The 18,959-nt window shown below is 38.1% G+C and overlaps 3 protein-coding genes and 1 pseudogene across 3 annotated transcripts; 2 read left to right on the top strand and 2 right to left on the bottom strand.

Moving 5' to 3' along the window:
• The first annotated feature begins 215 nt into the window (after positions 1-215).
• On the top strand, positions 216-4,321 carry LOC121745509 (conserved oligomeric Golgi complex subunit 5-like). Its single transcript, XM_042139449.1, has 3 exons — positions 216-1,373; positions 1,993-2,466; positions 3,154-4,321. Exons 1-3 carry the CDS (start codon positions 282-284, stop codon positions 4,069-4,071), a joined length of 2,484 nt encoding a protein of 827 aa, XP_041995383.1. The 5' UTR covers positions 216-281; the 3' UTR covers positions 4,072-4,321.
• Positions 4,322-8,279: 3,958 nt separating this feature from the next.
• On the bottom strand, positions 8,280-10,169 carry LOC121746105 (annotated as a pseudogene).
• On the bottom strand, positions 10,065-17,786 carry LOC121744996 (protein VACUOLELESS1-like). The gene is made up of 15 exons (XM_042138724.1): positions 16,861-17,786; positions 16,313-16,603; positions 15,590-15,729; positions 14,829-14,934; positions 14,635-14,727; positions 14,091-14,180; positions 13,604-13,717; positions 13,331-13,438; positions 13,133-13,206; positions 12,984-13,038; positions 12,349-12,524; positions 11,445-11,574; positions 11,199-11,301; positions 10,545-10,642; positions 10,065-10,459 (listed from the first exon to the last, which is right to left on the bottom strand). The coding sequence occupies exons 1-15, from the start codon at positions 17,632-17,634 to the stop codon at positions 10,295-10,297; spliced, it is 2,517 nt and encodes an 838-aa protein (XP_041994658.1). The 5' UTR covers positions 17,635-17,786; the 3' UTR covers positions 10,065-10,294.
• Positions 17,787-18,560: 774 nt separating this feature from the next.
• On the top strand, positions 18,561-18,959 carry LOC121746104 (agamous-like MADS-box protein AGL61). The gene has a single exon (XM_042140024.1). The coding sequence runs from the start codon at positions 18,561-18,563 to the stop codon at positions 18,957-18,959; it is 399 nt and encodes a 132-aa protein (XP_041995958.1).

The following is an 18,959-nucleotide window of genomic DNA, read 5'->3' as shown; positions in this document are numbered from 1 at the left end:
GACTTGAATTAAAAGTACACAATTCATACAATTGCATTGTTACTGATAAATTACTAAATAAAAATACAATTTGAAAACTTAAAAAATTTATGTACACTGATAAATTAGGATTATAAAGTATTTTTTTCATATTCAACTTAATTTTTTGAATACAAGTATTTCCGTATTACTATTATCATGGAGTTAGCACTAAAGTACAAGTATTACTGCTTTGAGTACACTAGTAAATTCTGAATCGATCACTGAAACGCAAAATCGACAGCAAACCCAACCGCAGATCCATGGCTTCTCCGGCCATCTCCAGATCTCCCCTCCAACGCTCCTCCACCTTCAAAACCACCGCCATCCCCTCCACTCCCATCTCCTCCGCTGCAACCCCACACTCCCTCGCCTCCTCCCCCTTAGACAGCTTCTCCTCCGATCCAATCCTCTCCGCCTTCCTCTCTCCCGACTTCAATCCCACCCAATTCTCCTCCTCCGCCCTCTCCTCCGGCTCCGCCGCCTCCCGAATTGAGAAGCTCCAGGAAGGCCTCCGCCTCCTCGACACCCAGCTCCGCCACGAGGTCCTCTCCCGCCACCACGATCTGCTCCACCAGCTCTCCTCCCTCAAATCCACCGAATCCTCCCTCTCCTCCCTCCGATCCTCCATCTCCTCCCTCCAATCCTCCCTCCGCCGCGCGCGATCGGAGCTCTCCGATCCCCACCGCGTCATTTCCGTACAGACCGTCCAGCTCAACAACCTCCATTCGACTTCGTTGCTGCTTCAGAACACTCTCCGAACCCTCCGCCTCATTCAGAAGCTCAGGCAGCTTGTGGATTCACAGCCTGATGCGTCGAAATGGGATCTCTCCAAGGCGGCTCAATTGCATTGCGAGATTTTGACACTATGTAACGAGTCACATTTATCGGGAATCGATGTGGTCGATGCTGAATTGAAATGGGTGATTGAGATGGGGTCGAAAATAAGGGAGGAGGGTATGAAGGTATTGGAGAAGGGGCTGGAGAGTTTGAATCAACCTGAAGTAGGGTTAGGGTTGCAGGTTTTCTACAATATGGGCGAATTGAGGGGGACGGTGGATGGTTTAGTGAGCAAGTATAAGCAAATGGGGGTGAAAAGCGTGGGTAGCGCGTTGGATATGAAGGCGGTTTCTGGCGCTGGGGTTTATGGTGGTGGAGGTCCCGGAGGGGTGCAGAGGCACGGGACGCCTCAGATTGGGGGTGGGGTGAAGGCGAGGGAGGCTCTTTGGCAGAGGATGAGTGGTTGTATGGATCAATTGCATTCGATAATGCTTGCTGTTTGGCACTTGCAGAGGGTGCTGTCGAAGAAGCGGGATCCTTTCACTCATGTTCTGTTGTTGGATGAAGTCATGGAGGTAGTGAATGAATCCTTATTTATATTTTTGCTGTTTCTGTTCTTGAAATTTAGCTCATTCATTGACTTGCTAGCATTTGATTTTGTGCATTAGACTTGATGAATTGTGTTTCCTTAGAAATACCATAACTTAGAGTGGCCTTCTATGTTAGACTTGATGAATTGCGTTGTCATAAAATGGCATAACCTAGAGTGGCATTCTTTGTTATGTGATTCAGAAATGGGGTTTAGTAATATTCAGATTTGCAATTTAAATGATAATCCATGCTCAAGTGTAGCCATCCATGATCCATCCCTGTTAACTATATTTGTTAGACCTAACAGCTTGGGGGGTTTTGGTATACCCCCTCTTATCCACCTGGTGACACCAAACATAGTCCTGACCTGCAAAGCAACTATTTCTCATGAATTTAAGAACTTACTCCAAGAATTGATACTTTGCTGAATAAGATCATGTTAATAGAACATTGGCACTGTAGCTGTCTAGTTCCATATCCATAATTATAATTTGGTGAGGGAAGATGAGCTACGTTTCATAACCAGTTTTTGTATGTTTCCTTTTCGGTTTAAGCTGCTACTGTTCTATGCATGTTGCTCAAGATTTTTTTACGCTGTCTCAGGATGGTGACCCAACACTAACTGATCGCATCTGGGATGTGTTAGTTAAGTCTTTTGCAAACCAAATGAAGTCTGCTTTCACTGCATCGAGCTTTGTCAAGGAAATATTCACTGTTGGGTATCCTAAGCTGCTACCAATGATTGAGAATCTTCTTGATAGAATCTCTCGAGATACAGATGTGAAAGGAGTTCCACCAGCACTGACTTTAGAGGGCAAGGAACAAATGGTAGCTGCTGTTGAGAATTTTGAGACAGCATTTTTAGCCCTTTGCTTGAGTAGACTGTCAGATCTTGTAAATTCTGTATTTCCATTGTCAAGCCGTGGAAGTGTTCCCTCCAAAGAGCATATATCTAGAATCCTTTCTCGGATTCAGGAAGAGATCGAAGCCGTTCAGTCAGATGCACATTTGACTCTTCGCGTCTTGCGCCAAATCAGTAAAGTTTTGCTTCTATTAGCAGAAAGAGCAGAGTGCCAGGTAAACCTCTTATAAAATCCCTGCAAACTCTTCCTATTTCGTGCTTTGTTGTGAAATTTTAAACATGTCATTCTGTTGGATAGAAACACCTGTTATTAAAAATTAAACCGTGGAAGTGATTTTAGTTCATGCCAAACATGTTGTAAATTGTAATGTGGACTAATTTTAGCAAAATGGTTATAGGATAAAAACTTACTTTGATATAGTATTTAATTTGAATTCAAAAATCACAAACCTGTAACAAATATGCAATTTGAAACTTAAAACATGAGTTTCTGGGGCAGTGAAATTTAATCACAGGAGCCTTTTTGCCTTCTCGGTCTTTTATTGCATGTAGAAGCAGAAATTGGACTTTTCTTGAGGGATTTTGCTACTAGTTCATTAACTGCAAGAAGTCATTACTCTGAAATCAGCTGCATATATGTTTATCAAAACAAACTGGTTGTGCTCATGATTTGTGGTCTATACATTATGGAGAATTTGCAATCAAAATAACAAACAGTTGGTTCTTGAGATTCGAGTTTTGGCATTTGAAAATTGAGTATTACAAGTGTAAACAGGCTAGTCTGGACATTCCTCAGTGTGTTAGATCTTGTTTGGCGCATTTGGTGCTATTGGCCACTTGCATGTTGTTAGTGTCCTCGACTATTATTGAGCTTACACATGACTATTACATTTTGATGACAGATATCTACGGGCCCTGAAGCACGCCAAATATCTGGTCCTGCAACCCATGCGCAGCAGAAGAACTTCATGTTGTGCCAGCATCTCCAAGAAGTTCATACACGCGTAACGTCCATGATAGCAGGACTCCCCTCCATTGCTGCTGATGTTTTATCCCCGGCTCTTGGCACAATATATGGTGTTGCTGGTGATTCAGTGTCATCCTTATTTCAAGCCATGCTCGAGCAACTCGAGTCCTGCATCTTGCAGATTCACAAACAAAATTTTGGTACTCTCGGCTTGGATGCTGCCATGGATAACAATTCATCTCCTTACATGGAAGAACTGCAAAAAAGTATCTATCACTTCCGATCCGAGTTCTTGTCCAAGGTCCTACCTTCTTCAGGAGCCATCTCTGCTGGCACGGAGACTATATGCACAAGGCTGGTAAGGAGCATGGCTTCTCGAATCCTTGTATTCTTTGTTAGACATGCATCGCTCGTTAGGCCACTGTCCGAGTCAGGGAAGCTGAGAATGGCTAGGGACATGGCGGAGCTTGAGCTGGCAGTTGCACAGAACTTGTTTCCAGTCGAGCAGCTAGGTGCACCATATCGTTCCCTCAGAGCGTTCCGCCCTGTTCTATTCCTCGAGACGTCTCAACTGGGATCATCGCCACTTCTTCAAGATCTTCCCCCAAGTGTCATACTCCACCATCTCTACTCAAGAGGCCCGGAAGAACTGCAGTCTCCTCTGCAACGAAACAAGCTCACGCCTCTCCAGTACTCGTTGTGGATGGATTCCCAAGGGGAGGATCAGATATGGAAGGGCATCAAAGCAACTTTGGACGATTACGCTGCGAATATCAGAGCCAGAGGGGATAAGGAGTTCAGCCCGGTTTATCCATTGATGCAGAAAATTGGTTCTTCTCTAACAGGGAGATGATCTTTGCATTTGGGGCATCTGTTTGTAAATCTTGCCTTCTACAGAGGCTGTTACACTTGCTCTCAATCTTTTATTTTTGGCAATCTTTACCTGTACTGATTTATAGAAAAACAGCATGATATATAGATTTCAGTTCTTGAATTTTTTTTTTCACATTTTTGGTCTATTGTGGAGATATACATTTGAAATTGCGAATTCTGTATGATTCAGATTAGAAAAAGCATGGTAATGTGGCTTATTTTTGAATTTATTATTATCTTTTTATTAGAAATTTATTTGGGTGACTTATATCAATGGCTTAAATTTGTAAACAGTCAATTCTGAAATTTGTTCTACCATTTGATAATGTCGGCAGTTCAATGTTATAAAGATTAATATACAAACTATATAGAAAAAAGGAATCTACAATTGACCAACTAGTTTTAATTAGATTGTAATGCGTAGACTATTGTGTTGTACTTTTATTATTTTTAAAGACTTCAAATTTTCGTATCTTTTCCTCAAAGGATTTTTATTGAATGTGAAACATTTAGTATTTTACCCTCCAGATAGAGTACTACTACGTAAACTGCAAATTTAAGATTTAATTGGAGTAAACAAGTTTGGAAAGAAAAATGAGAAAACATAAAAGTTCAATGCGCTATTATACATGATTCCTATTTTCTATAAGGGCATTAGCAACCGGCGACCATGGGCTCGTCCCGTCACTCTAGAACCAACGCGCACGTTGGCAGCTCCTATCTCGCTGTTTTGGCTTGCCATTGTGGCCGCCCCAAGAAGGTTGCAATCAAAGACCACCGAAAAAGTGACCTATTTCTTGTCTTCGATTTGTTGTTTAGTGCCGTGGATTTGCTATGTTTTTTATATGCTAGTGTGAGGGATTTGTTGATTTGTGTGTTGGCATTAGACATATGCTGCTTTGGACTGTAATAGATTGTGAATTCATGTTATATTGGGTTGTGATTTGTTTATCCAAAAAAGAGACGACTTACGCAATATTTTTTTTATTAAGACGTTGCTTTCATATTAATGAAACGCCGAATAAATTGGAATAATGGGATAGTGAAAACGGCTATATTAATAATAAAAGTCTCCCTCTCAAATGGAGAAAAATATAAATAGGGGAAAGACAGCCAGAGCCAAAATTCCAGATTTGGATACTGTATCTATATACCTAATTGAATGGACTTTCTCATATTATTTATCATCATCATCATTGTCATAATTTAATATTACTATAACAGTGATGATTAGTTTGTTAATTTTCACATTTCAAACCTAATGAAGTATCAAAATTCCTATGCCTATTTTTTCTTTAAAACAAATATATCCAAATTGTTAGGGACTCTAGTATATAAATCGATAGTGAAGGAAACAAATGTTGGGTTTACATATCAAATATTAAACTCTCTTCTACTAGCTCAATTAGTGAATTCTCATGTTTGCTCTATCATTAATACATTTATTGAAAGCTCATATATATCGTCCATTTCATCCTTTTTTCCTATCAAACCTCGATAAAATAAAATAAAATTCTGAAATGAAGATGTGTTCGTATATCTCACCTTAAACATACACACACATGTGGATGTGTGTGTTTTTTGATAATGTAAGAATATAATTATGAATAAAATGACAAAGTAGTGAATAGTTTCATCTGCGTGCCTTAGATGTTGGTCTACCTCACACCATACATATTAAATAAAACTATTTTCAATTCTCAGAGATAGTGTCATTTTCCCACAACCTCAGCTTCAAGAACCAACATTTATGTCCACCACACACTCCCACGTTTACAAACTCCAAACTTTGTATTGCTATAAGACTACAAATTAAATTTTATCTAATTATTAAAAAAATACTAATAACTTTAAAAAAGACCTCATCAAACAACATCAATTCAAGGAATATAAGTGAGGGAATATACACCTAATTTTAATACGATATGTTTCGTATTAATTCTGACTGATATTTTAAAGGCTTTGGTAGTTCACGACTCACAAAGTCCTTTTAATTAGGCCAACAAAATACACAATGCATGTAACATGTTTATAATTTTGTAACACCATCTATCAATTCACAATTAGAGTATACACATTTAAGTCAATCAAACATTAATTAATCAAATTGTTTATAACGAAAAATAATAAAGAGTTGCAGCCCCTGATATTTTTCGAAAATATTTTGATAATTTAACTATTGATTAATACATTTAATAATTTTCTCCAATCAGGATTTACCCTTCTTTTAAGTCGTGTTTATTCCCTTAGAATTGGTTCGAATCCATAAGTTCCTACATAATCACATATCTGTCTCGCAATATATTTGATCTTTGCATTTAGATCTCTCATGTCAATCTGTCTCACTTTATTTCTTAGAGAATCTTTATCCACCGTATTACTACCATTTGTCCGACAATGTCGGTTCTTTCAGTGTCAATATTGCTTTTGCGACAACCACCGTATGTATCTCTAGTGGCGGAGTAAAAAATTTTCTTTCTTCGGATCCCATCGTCAAAATACTGGCTCTGCTACTGCATGACGTGGAGGTGTATAAGAGGGTCATTCCTAACCATTACCATCAACATAACTACAAATCTTGGCATATGATTAATAATGAATAATTTAATGAATTAAGGAGCCATAAAAATACACTGAATAAACATCATTTTCGGCATCTTCCAATTCCAATCACTTGCTAGGGCTCATCTTCACACTTTAGTCCTAATAAATCCCAAACAAAAATAAAAAATGAAATATATTTTTTTCCAGCTAGTCCATATATTAATACATCCTCGCATCCTCCGTTACAATCATCATTTACAAGAATCCCATTTCTTCTCTCTCCAAAAAAAATGGGGAAGAAATCAAGCCAAGCCGCCATGAAAGCTCCAAACAACAAAAAACAGCAAAGCAACAGCTTGATGAAGATCTTGAGGCCCAAAGTCTTCATCACCGACTCCTCAAACTTCAAGACCCTCGTCCAACAACTCACCGGCAACGCCACCTCCAACTCCTCCGCCTCTCCTCCTCCACCGCCGCCGCATGAAAGCTTTGACGTCTCGTTTGACTCGTCGTGCTTCGGTACACCGCTGGAGGGGTCTCCGGACTCGAGGGAGCTCGATTCTTTCGAATATGGATTCGATTTCTCGTCACAGATTATGGATTTGGAGTCGCTGCTGATGGAGATTGACTCCATGGATTGTTCGAACGCTTCGTTTTCAGCTCCGTTTCAGCAAGAGGTCTGCGGATATGATTATGATTTTTCTAGCTTTATTTCATGATTCCGATGATGATATGAACATATGAATGTATGTGTGTTTGTATTTTGTATATGTTTTTATTTGAAAGAGACTACTTGTGTAGTGTTATTACAGTGTTGGTATGTATACGTTGAGGATGTAATCATATTTGAAAGAGACTACTTGTGTAGTGTTATTACTTGTGTGTTATTACAGTGTTGGTATATGTTCACAGAAATATATGTCCATCTATGATTTTGGTCATATACTTTATCTTTTGAATTTTTGCATCCTGAACATTTCAACTCGGATCACAATTGGTCATACACTAACAATTCCGTCAATTTTTAAACGGTTTTAACCCGATTTTGACCGATTTTTACACGGTTTTAACCCGAATGAGACTGTTAAAACCATCAAAATCGGTCAAAATCGGGTTAAAACAGTTTAAAATTTGACGGAATTGTTAATAGATGACCAATTGTGATTCGAGTTGACATGTTCAGGATGCAAAAATTCAAAAGATAAAGTATAAGACTAAAATCGTAAAATGAGCATATGTTCAAGACCAGTTTTGACCTTTACTCATAAATTAATACCATTTGTCTACATAATCAATATCAACCTGGAGTAGTAATTTGTACACCAAGTTTAACTAATGGTGAAGTAGCAAAACCAAAAACCTAGTTTAAATAATTTCACTGAATCAGCAAAAACGAGTACGACTCTGTTGCCCCAATGGATAAGGCGCTGGTCTACGAAACCAGAGATTCTGGGTTCGATCCAAGATAAGTGAAGCACTTCTTTTGGGCACGGGATTTAAGGAATTGATATTCTCATTTTAATCTTCATTACAAATTACTTTTTTTAAATCTTCATTTATCATATTGCCCGTAAATTTTGAATCAAATCAGACCGGTTTTTAATGGAGTACTTATAAATAGCCCCTAGTATTTTACACAAAAAAAACCAGAAAAATGTCTGATAATCATCAGATAAAGCAACACAAGTAGTATTTCTCAGTCCCCTTTCAGGAAATTGCTGAATTTCATTACATTCTTCTCTTTCTTCAAACATGACTACATATTAGTTGAGACTCACTAGCTAGCTTCAAAGCTCTCTTCTTCACTCAACTTGTGGTGAGCTATCTGCGACTTCGACGCGCCGCCATGTTGCCCCAAGTAGTGCCACTTCTCTTGAAGAAGATAGACAAGAAGCACCAAACACAGCTCAACTATAAAAATAGCTGTCCAAATTCTTACATCCTCCAATGTTCTTTCATGGTAAGCTTGTAAGCCAGTGAACACATTGATCACTCCCACTAGCCAGTGCATCACATACCAAATCTTCCTCCCTCTACTTCCCCCTTATATATATATGAGAGACTTATATACAAATGTGACATTTTGTTACTCATATTTTTACCTATGTGGCCTGATGGTGAGCATTGTTTGGAACCATATGGCGGCATAGAAGAGGAGACCTATTACTTGGTGTTGGTTGGTGAATGAGTTGTCGAAGTGTTTTATTGATATCACTCCTCCTGCTGCTGCAATAAGGACTGCACACACCTAGTGAAACAACAATCAATGTTATGTGATGATAGTTAATAATCATTGACCTTTAATATGTAGTACCTAACTAAGATCATGAGTGGGACTAGGGTTGGTTAGTACTTTTCTTTCCTTGCAAGATTCCATTATGATTGTTGCATGATCATAATAATCATTGAGATGATTTGAGTGAGGGGATGTGTGTAACATAAAAGATATGGATTTATAGACCGAATAAGCTCTCTCTTGATAAGCTAGTCTTTCGAGACGAGTTTTATAGACCAAATGGACTCTCTATCATGATAGGCTAATCTTTTGGGCAGAGCACTGGTGTTTGGTTTGTAACAATAAAGCATGTAATTAATGTATCAAATTGAAGAGAAGTGATTTTCTTGCCTGGGTGATGGCATGAGTGTAGAATATGATTCTGAGGTTAGTGGGAGATGAGTTTGCATTTGAGATCCTCTTTATGAGTATGGAGATTGGCATCAAGAAGACAGCAGAATCCCAGAGGAGGAATCCATGGAGTTTGATCTCATATGAGAGTTTGGGAGTCACCTACAAATTAAAGGAAACAGAATTGAAATCTGAAACTGTGATGAGAAGGAAAATGGAGGAATAACTCTGTGTATGAAGCTAGTGGAAGAAGATTGAAGAGGAGCAAGCCTGCAAGAGAAATGAGGTTGTCATGTAGTGATAACATGTTTGTAGATGTGGTAAGAGAGGATGAAGATGGCTATAATTGTACCGATATATAAATGAAGATTGGAGATGAATCACAAGAATAGAGTCTCCATCTCTCTCATCATTATTTTCTTGCCAACTTCTTTTTGGAAATGTGACAATGGCAATGAGTTTCTAGCTTTCCTACCTATGCCTTGATCTTGCTTTGAAGGGATAGTCTCCATGAACTTTTTAGTGGAGTAGTATTTTAATTTGAGCTTTTTAACAAATATCTACCTTTCTTTCTTTTCTTTTCTTTTCTTTTCTTTTCTTTTCTATTTTTGTAGACAATCATTCTTATAGACACATGTAGCTACTAAAGTAAAAGAAATTATCATGGTAGTGTGAAGTATGTAGTTGTTCACTTTTACCAAATTTAAGAAGTCGGTCTTTCTTGATGTTACTTATATAAGTTATTGCAACATTTTTAGATATTAAAGAAAAAAAAACAACTTGTGTATAATTAGACAAGATCAAGATTCAAATTCATATTTTAAATTAAATTACAAATCAGGTGAAGGAAATTCAATTATATAGTGTACACAAACTGATACAACCAAGGGCGCTATAGCTTTCTTCATGCTAGCTGGCTACATACATCCATTAAATATTCAGTCACACTGCCTTTTCTCACACCACAAAGCTTTACGATTAAATGAAGGCACCAAACAAAAAATAAAATCACTGTAAAAATGAGCAAACAGAACTAAGAGAGGCTTTGGAAAGTCAGGCGGTCGCGCAGAGTATCAAAGATCGAAGAACCTCCGGCATTCTGTGAAAACGACTGTCTCAATCTCCCCAGCAGTTCGCCATCCTTGGATTGAGATGCTGCATCTGCAGCTTCCTTGGCCATCCCGATTTTCGCATAAGCCTGTTTACCAATTACAGCACATTCAGTTTGTAAAAGAGAAGACACAAATAAAATTATGTGAAAATTTGCATGTTAGAGTGGTTACCTCAGCTCTCTCTCTCGGATCTGAAAGCTTCGGTATGTATTTAAGTGCTTCATCTTTCTCACCAGCGTCAATGCAAGCTTCTACAAATGGACGATAACCTAGAGACGGCGTGAATATATGTTAATAACTTAATATAGCATGAAAAGGGATGGAACCAACTAAGTAAAAGTTTCAGGTTTCTCATAGATGAGTCAGAAGCATGATATATTAGCACAAGATATGCTGAAATTTCAAACCAACTATGGTTGAATAATGATTTCATGTTATTGATTTCTCATTTTATCCTTATGAGTGCAAAAACCAAGCAAAATTTGCAGTAAGGCATAACAATGTAAACACGCATCACCAGAAGAATCTGCATCCATCACTCATTACTGCACAGAAAACAAGCATAGTCTCAACGTAACTCAGTGAAGCGAGAGGCACAAAAAAAAGGTTTATCTAACCGACCTGTACACTTACAACGACACTTGCAAATTGTATCTTACTATCTTAGAACTGGAAAGGTTATCATATCTTAGCAAGAAAAGCATATTCTGATTATGTAAAATATTGAAGACGAGGTGAACAGAGCACAGAGGAGAGAATGGCAAAATAAGTCGAAGATAGGACAATTTTTTAACATAAAATAAACTATGAACGCATAACACTGACCAATAGGTGGCCTCTTCTCTTTCGAAAACTTTTCCAGTGCATCCCAGTCTCGGATTGTTGCCAGAGCAAAGCATTTCAGCCAATACCACCGCTTGTCAGAAACCTAAATTATAATTATGACATTTCAAAATCAATTGTGCCAAAAAAAATACCCGTCTACCAGTCTATGAAAAGGAAAGAATATTCCTAGAACAGTTAATTGCATATTGTTGTTGCTTCAAGTGGCAATATGTGGATTATACAAACCTTAAATTCTGCTCTAACTTTATTTGCAGCACGGTGATTGCCCAGAACAATACATGTGCGAATTGTGTCGCTGACACTTGAATCCTGAAAAATAGCCTGCTTTGTTGATACCTCCAATTCGCGTTGAATTCTGCAAATAAAAGACTATGCACGGTTCATTTTAAATAGAAATAGCAAGTCTTGAAAGAGGTTAAAAAAGAGTGTGGAGGAGAGGATCAAAGAAGAACAAAATTATGCTGCTTGACAGCTTGAGTTAAGCAAGCCTGTTCTACATATCACATGTTCTAAAGATAGGATTGTGTATTTCAAGGGTACAATGGTCAAACAAGCTCAAAATCAGTCAATCCATCAAAATAAATAGTAGTGGATTAGCTTGGGTTATTTTTATCAGTCCATCGTATCACTCAAATAAACGCCTCCTACATGATATGAAATTATCACTTTAAGCTATATGGGTTCTTAATTAATGTAGTAGATTGAATTTGTTACTTGACATGTAGCTTTCCTTTATTACAAAAGAATAACAATTAAATTCATATGAGTCTAATCCGGGACTAAGTCATTACTTAAAACTGAATGGTAGTACGAAAATACAAGATTCATATGTTAGAATTAGTACAGTGGCCATCAACAGAGTTGCATTATCATAAGAACGACATGATTGATAGAATCCATAATTTCAAACAAGTTATACCATTATGAAATGTCAGGATAGACTCATGTTAGGTGGTTTTATAGTGGATATCACATCAAATGGTTGAAAGTTAAATCAATTTAGTTTAATATTTATTTTTGTTTCTTGTCATTAATGACAATAGTTATTCAATAATTCTAGGGAGTACAGAGTTTTTGGCAATAACTTTTGGAGGCACTCACGAACTTAAGTGCCCAACAGAAAGTATACCTTAAGAGTTTGGCATGCTCCTCAGCTGCCTTGGACTCAAACATATGTTCTTTTGATTCTGCAAAAAGATTACTAGCCTTTTCAATTAGTTTTATGCGTGGGCCAAGAGATGATCCTTTGGCCCTTGGATCTTTTGCAAGTTCCCACGATTCTTTCCACAAGAGGTAAGCTACCTCCTACAAAATATAAAACCTTTTATTACTAAAGATGTTATAAAAGAGAAGAGGCAAATTGTTGTGCTTTAGGATCACAAAAGAACTTTTTTACCAGAGCCTAGATAGCATATCAGAAAACATCATATAAACAAGTAATACTTCAAAAACAGAAAATCTGTGAAAGGCAGCACAGAAGAATACAATATCTAAGGCAATAAAAAAATTATTGAAATCCCACCAAATATTTCACAGGAATCATTGAAGTAGAAATGTGAAATGAATAGGAATGGAAGTTTTGAAAGACAAGAAAGCCATGATATCAAGTTTCTCCTATCAATCTGAAATAACCATAGCAATTCCTTACACGTGTTGAGAGTGTATATTATAAAGGAAGAAGAAGAGAGCCCATGGATCAGGTAAATGTGAATTTATGACAAATGAACAAGAAAGACCACATGAATCGGGTTAAAGTTAATTGACCTGGAGTTGCCCAGTGGATAAAAAGAAGTCCTTCAAGAACTCATGCTTATAACACCTGAAAAAAGATTGAATTATTAGAGGGATAACTTGCACTAATGAAACAAATTTCTTCCTTCCTCATGGAATTTGGGAAGATAAGTACTACCTACCGTGCATATTTGACAAACAGATCACGTGCAAGAGGTCTAGCCTGTATTGTTGAAAAAAACTCCAATGGTGGCCTCTGAAATATTTCACTTGTGAATCAATGAATTATGACCCAGGAATTTAAACTATAAATAAACTAGATCTTGCTCCTATATAGATTTGTGAAAATATTTATCTAAAACAATACTACTGCTACATACCTTCTTCCAGATATGAAACATGACAAGATAAACAAGATCAGTGTCTCCACTTTCCGTAGCCTTCACAAGAGCTGAATTTTCTTCCCCAATACTTAGCAAGAGAGGGATCTGACATATAGATAAGTTAATGTTGGTACAGAAGTTACCAAAGAGTGAAAAACAAGTAGTTTTAAAGCTGAACGTTATCAAGCCAATTATAATCCTGTCTATATAAACACGTAATGAAGAAATATTGCATATAGACAGAAATACGGAAAACAACTTAAGCTCTACCTGTTTAGAGGAACGTGGCTCATGCTCAACTAGCATAGCAGCTAATTTCCTACGGCCACTCTTATCAGCATGAGCAGCAACTGCTGCATAAGATATTCCTTTGCATATCTTCAACTGAGATCTAATAAATAAAGACATTAGACAAAACATTTTGCAACCAAACAAGTGGTGTGAATTACAGAATCAAGCTACATGTAGTAATACTTAAAGAAAAGATTGCTGCAAAACTAACTATGCCTGCTTGTACATCTTTCAGCCACCAATCATGGTGAATGTAACTAGTCATGAAACTTTGGGTCAGCAAGTTGAACGGCAGGGGATATTAATTAGTTCCTTTAGTACTACTCTACGTAACAAGATGCAATGTGAGAATCTCCTTAGAAGGAAACTGACAAAATAGGTACTATATATGTTGAATGCCATGAAAGATTCTTAAGATCATATTTTTTTGGGAAATAACTAAAACATAGACTACTGAAAAACTGACCTTGTCAAGTAGAATCTGAAGAAGAGTGGCATCAGGAATCGCTGCGGAAGCTGTTATCTTTGTACACGTCCAGTGCATTATTACAACTTCCTATACAAGCATCAAATTATAACGATCTCATTGCAAATTAACTGAGGCTTTTGTTATGAATGCCTCACTGCTTTTTTAAGGAGCATATCTTTTCCTAACAGTTATCAAAAGAGGTTTAGAGTTCACATTCTTCTCAAATTGCCCATGAATCATGATAAGCCTCAACTTTAAAAACAGCTCGTGGGCTCAAGATGAAAACATCAAGAGAATGTACACACTACACATCACTTTTTGGAAGTGGAATTTTTCAAAAGTTAAACAAGAAATTGGGCCAACTTCTCCAAGAATAAAGTCTATGTAGATATAAATCAGACTTGAGAAGTATTTATACAAAACTGAAACCAAAGGACAAATAGCACAATAAAATTTGAATGACATGCATGAAACAGTACCAGCTTACAACCTTACTTTTTTATAAGAATGAAGTATACATTACAAGAAATTGATTACTTACTCGGCTTAAGCCGAGGTATTCTGATATCCGCAAAGCTAGAAGGTGTTTATGGGCATTAATTAGACGGTTGATCAGAACTGATGGAGTAAGTAACTGCAAAGAAACATTTGCAAAAAAATAAAATAAATAAATGTTTTGCAAGATGGCCTATCAGGACATGAAAATTTTAGCATTAGGTACTGAGATGCTAACACCTTGTACTGCTGAAGGCTCAGAGGAATTCCAACATCGACATGACGTACGGCATTTAAGACACGCAGCATCTGACACATCTCTCGAATGCTGTCACGTCGGAAATGGCTGCCAAAAAGTCAACTGGATATCAATAGCAAGAAAAAAAAACACTGCAGATATTGCTTTTTGGAGCATGAACAACAATGTATCCCACCAAATTTAGACTAACTGCAAGCAAGAAACTATAACAAACAAGTCCACAACCCAGGTTGTGGAAACACATAAACTAATAGGAGTATATAAATGTTCAGTTCACTCGTTCAGATTTCATTACTTATGATGGTATGGAGTCGAAAAATCTCAAAAAGTAGAACACGAAGAATATAATATGTAAAAATTTTCTTGACACTGTCATCTAATCGATAACCAACCAAAAAATCCCAATGTATTAACAAACTTATTTTTCATCCTTTCTTAAACAATTACGGTAGATAACACCTCATATAAGGAATGGAAAAAGGTGTTTGCAACTTGTACATATAAATACTAGAAACTATGAAGGAGCTCTGTGCCAAGTTGCCAACACAGATAGGCTGACTATAAAATTTATCATAACTAATTATCTTCTGAATATTACAAAGACAGGAACTTCCATTAAAGTCATACTTAACATATTAACAACAAATAGTTATTCTAATGAAAATTAGTCACTAGAACAATTCCAATAGGAAAAAAGAGAACTTAATTCGTAAACATGAGTCGTTTTCAGCACTAAATATACCTAGAAAAGGTTTGACCATAGCTTGCAGCTCTTAGTAGTGTCCTTTGCTGTGAAATATCAAATTCATAGCCAGCAGCATCTATACATGACTCAACAGCTTCAGGCAATGAAGTGCGGATTAATCTCAAGTTCTCAACAGCCTGCAAATTATAGAATACAAATATTCAAAAGTTAATTATTTCTTGAATAGTTTTAGAATACAGTCCCAAAACAAAACTTGTCCAATTTCGATGAGTCTACTACCATATTCAACATTAATACGGATGGATTTCTTTTTCCAACTTTTCACTTTTCAATAAGAACTACATCAGCTTAATAGTGAAGGTGTAGGGGACGTTAACAGGATAGTGTATGATGACTTCTATAAATAGGCTAGGCATGAAAGGAGAAGAGTAATATAGATTCCAAGTTTTTCATCGGCTTAGCATATAACAAATCTTCGAGAAGATCAGGCTATTGCTGTGGCAGAGAAAACTCTCTCTGTGAACCTCGGTTTTGGAATGTTTCCTCCTTTGGTATTTTATGTATTTCATTTCAACTATCTTAAATCTACCAAACAACAATGTGCCACATTTCTACTTATTGCAAGCATAGACAAAGTTGAGGCAACACATTAGACAAGTTTGTATATAACATTTTAAATAATAATTACATAGAAAATGCAATTAACCGAATAGTGCAATAGAAGGAGATAGTTAAAAACTTAAAGCAAGGACCAACTACCTTTGCACTTCTCCTATCAAAATGCTCTAACGCATCATACAATAAAGCAGGAGGTGACGTGCTTCCAATCTGAAAGATTGATACTGTAGAGTCTGGAACTCGATGCAAAAACTCCATGTTTGTGTTAGATAGTATGCGCACCCCATCACATTCTGGAATAAGAATAATTGGCTCATCATATATGTACCGTACTGGCTCATCATAAGGACCCACCATCAACAACATGTCATCCCAGTAAAGTAAGACAGTGTCTGATCCGCACCAAGCTAGTTGGTCTGGTGGGAGGGCTGACTGAAAATGTTGGAAGTAATACAACACATCAAATTTTGCAACTCTGGAGTGCCAATGAATGTAACGGTTTTATAAATGGCTGACTGAAAATGTTGAAGTGATATAAATGTGCGCAAGAGTCCAAACAATTGTAATGGTACTGATTTAGCTAAACAGAGAGAAAACACATTGCAATTGTCACTGATTTTTCAAGGCTCAATACAACTGAATTGGTATTGAATTAGCTGAACAAAAATGCTAATCAGAGCACAATTTACCTCACAAGTATAGTCAATGAATTCTTTGGAAAAATCCGAGGACATAACCAAAAGCCTTCCATCGTGTGTGAAGGAAGCGACGAACTCCCCTTTCCTGGACAACACCATCTTCTGCAACGGCCCAATTCCGGCCGCCAACGTCTGCACACCTTCTTCATCCACCAACAACACGTGATCCCCAACCCCTAGCAGCACCTCCACGTCGCCCGATTTCGTGTACTGAGGCTCGATCACCGCCATACAATGCGGGAGCTCCTCCAAATTACAATCCGCCAGTTTAACCGCCTTAGGCATCTTAAAATCCGGCACCGCTAGAATCTCAAACGCCTCAGTGATGCAAACGACGCCGTTCCCCCAAAATAGGCACTCCACAACGCTGTTCTCGAAGCACTCCTTGCCGAGGGAGAAGGTCCCGAGGAGCTCGGCGTGGATGTTGTAGGAGTAGACGGTGCCGTCCTGTGTGATGCAGGCTAGGGTGAGGTCGTCGGTCCAGGACATGCCGATGAGGCGGCCGCCGGGGTTCCGCCAGACGGTCTCGGCGGTGAGGCGGCCGGAGGAGGTGAAGATGCGGAGCTTGCGGAGGGCAGACTCGGCGTAGAGCTGTACGATCTTGGCGTCGTCGCGGATGACGGCGATGGGGCCGCCGAAGGGGGCGCAGCCGATTTTGTTGCGAGTGAGGTCGACTTGCTTCCACTCCATCTGGTAGAGCTCCGGCTTCCGATAGTACCGGTTGTAGAGGAGCTGCCACTCCGCCGCAACCGAGACCCCTGCCATCTCAATTGAGATTCAGTGTCAATTTCGTTTGGTTCTCCTCAGTTAAATCTCTGAAAAAAGTGGGAGATTTGAATTGAATCGAAATTAGGTTCACATTTGATCTGCAGGTATCGATGAATGGAGAGACAAAAAGGAGAGAGAGAGAGAGTCGTGGTGAGTTTAATCAACTAAACTTCTTTTCTTTTAGCCAAAGACCGGGCTCGGCTGGCCCGATATGTGGCCAGCCCGGTTTGCGTTACAAGGCTTTCCAATTTGGCCCGAAAATATATTGGGCTGGAAATAAATAAAACACATATCAAGTATATTGGGCTGGAAATAAATAACACAAATTATTCAAATTAAGGGTTATAAATTTTTAACTGTCTATTATCCATCCTACTTCTTTCATTAGATTTATTATTATGATGATGAATAACATGGGGGATATCATATTGAAGCTTGTTTATTCAGAAATCTAGCTCCATGGTATTTATAACTCTTATTTTTAATTCTCTCCTGTTCCATATTTCCATATATTTTACAGTTGCATATCTTAATTTACATGCAAAAATAATCGAAAATGCCAATTTTATTAAAATCTAAAAATACGTAGTAATATTTAATTTGCTCATTTTAAAGTATATGTAAATCTGAAATTGATAAATAAATCAATCATATTAATTGAAATAGACAATTACATAAAAAAATTAAATCAGTTAAAAAAATGATCAAAGTGTAGTAGTAGTAATAAAAAAAATGCCGTTGGCCGCGGCTCAAAGCAGCGAAGTATGGTAATTTGAGATCACATAAGGAAAATTTGAGATCACAAAAGGAAAGAAAGAAGATATCAAGACAGAATCTTGAAGCCCTCGACTCTCTATAAATATAGATGGTATGTTTAGTTTCAATCACAACGCAACAGCATTACAATTATTTTGATCACAGCAATGGAGAATTCCAACGGAAAAAAAACTCTGGGGAGAAGGAAAATCCCGATGAGGAAAATCGAGAAGAAATCAAGCCTGCAAGTCGCCTTCACCAAGCGCCGCGGCGGCCTCTTCCGCAAAGCCACCGAACTCTCCATCCTCTGCGGTGCGGAAGTCGCGATTCTGGTGCAGTCCCCGGCGCAGAAGCTCTACGCTTTCGGCCACCCCTCCGTCGCCGCTCTGATCGACCGCATCGATCCGATCGAGGCGGCGATGAAGATGCTGGAGGCGGAGAAGAGAAGATCGACGGAGAAGGAGATCAAGGGCGGAGATCAAGCTGCTTTTTCGTCCAATCAGGTCAAGATTAACGATCATATCATCCCTACCTATACGCTGGATCAGATTTGGGGCAGAGACTAG

The sequence above is a fragment of the Salvia splendens genome, chromosome 8 (genome assembly GCF_004379255.2).
Source record: "Salvia splendens isolate huo1 chromosome 8, SspV2, whole genome shotgun sequence".
In the NCBI taxonomy this organism is placed as follows: Eukaryota; Viridiplantae; Streptophyta; class Magnoliopsida; order Lamiales; family Lamiaceae; genus Salvia; species Salvia splendens.
The sequence above is the reverse complement of the archived record's forward strand: the minus strand, read 5'-3'. Positions and strand labels throughout refer to the sequence as shown.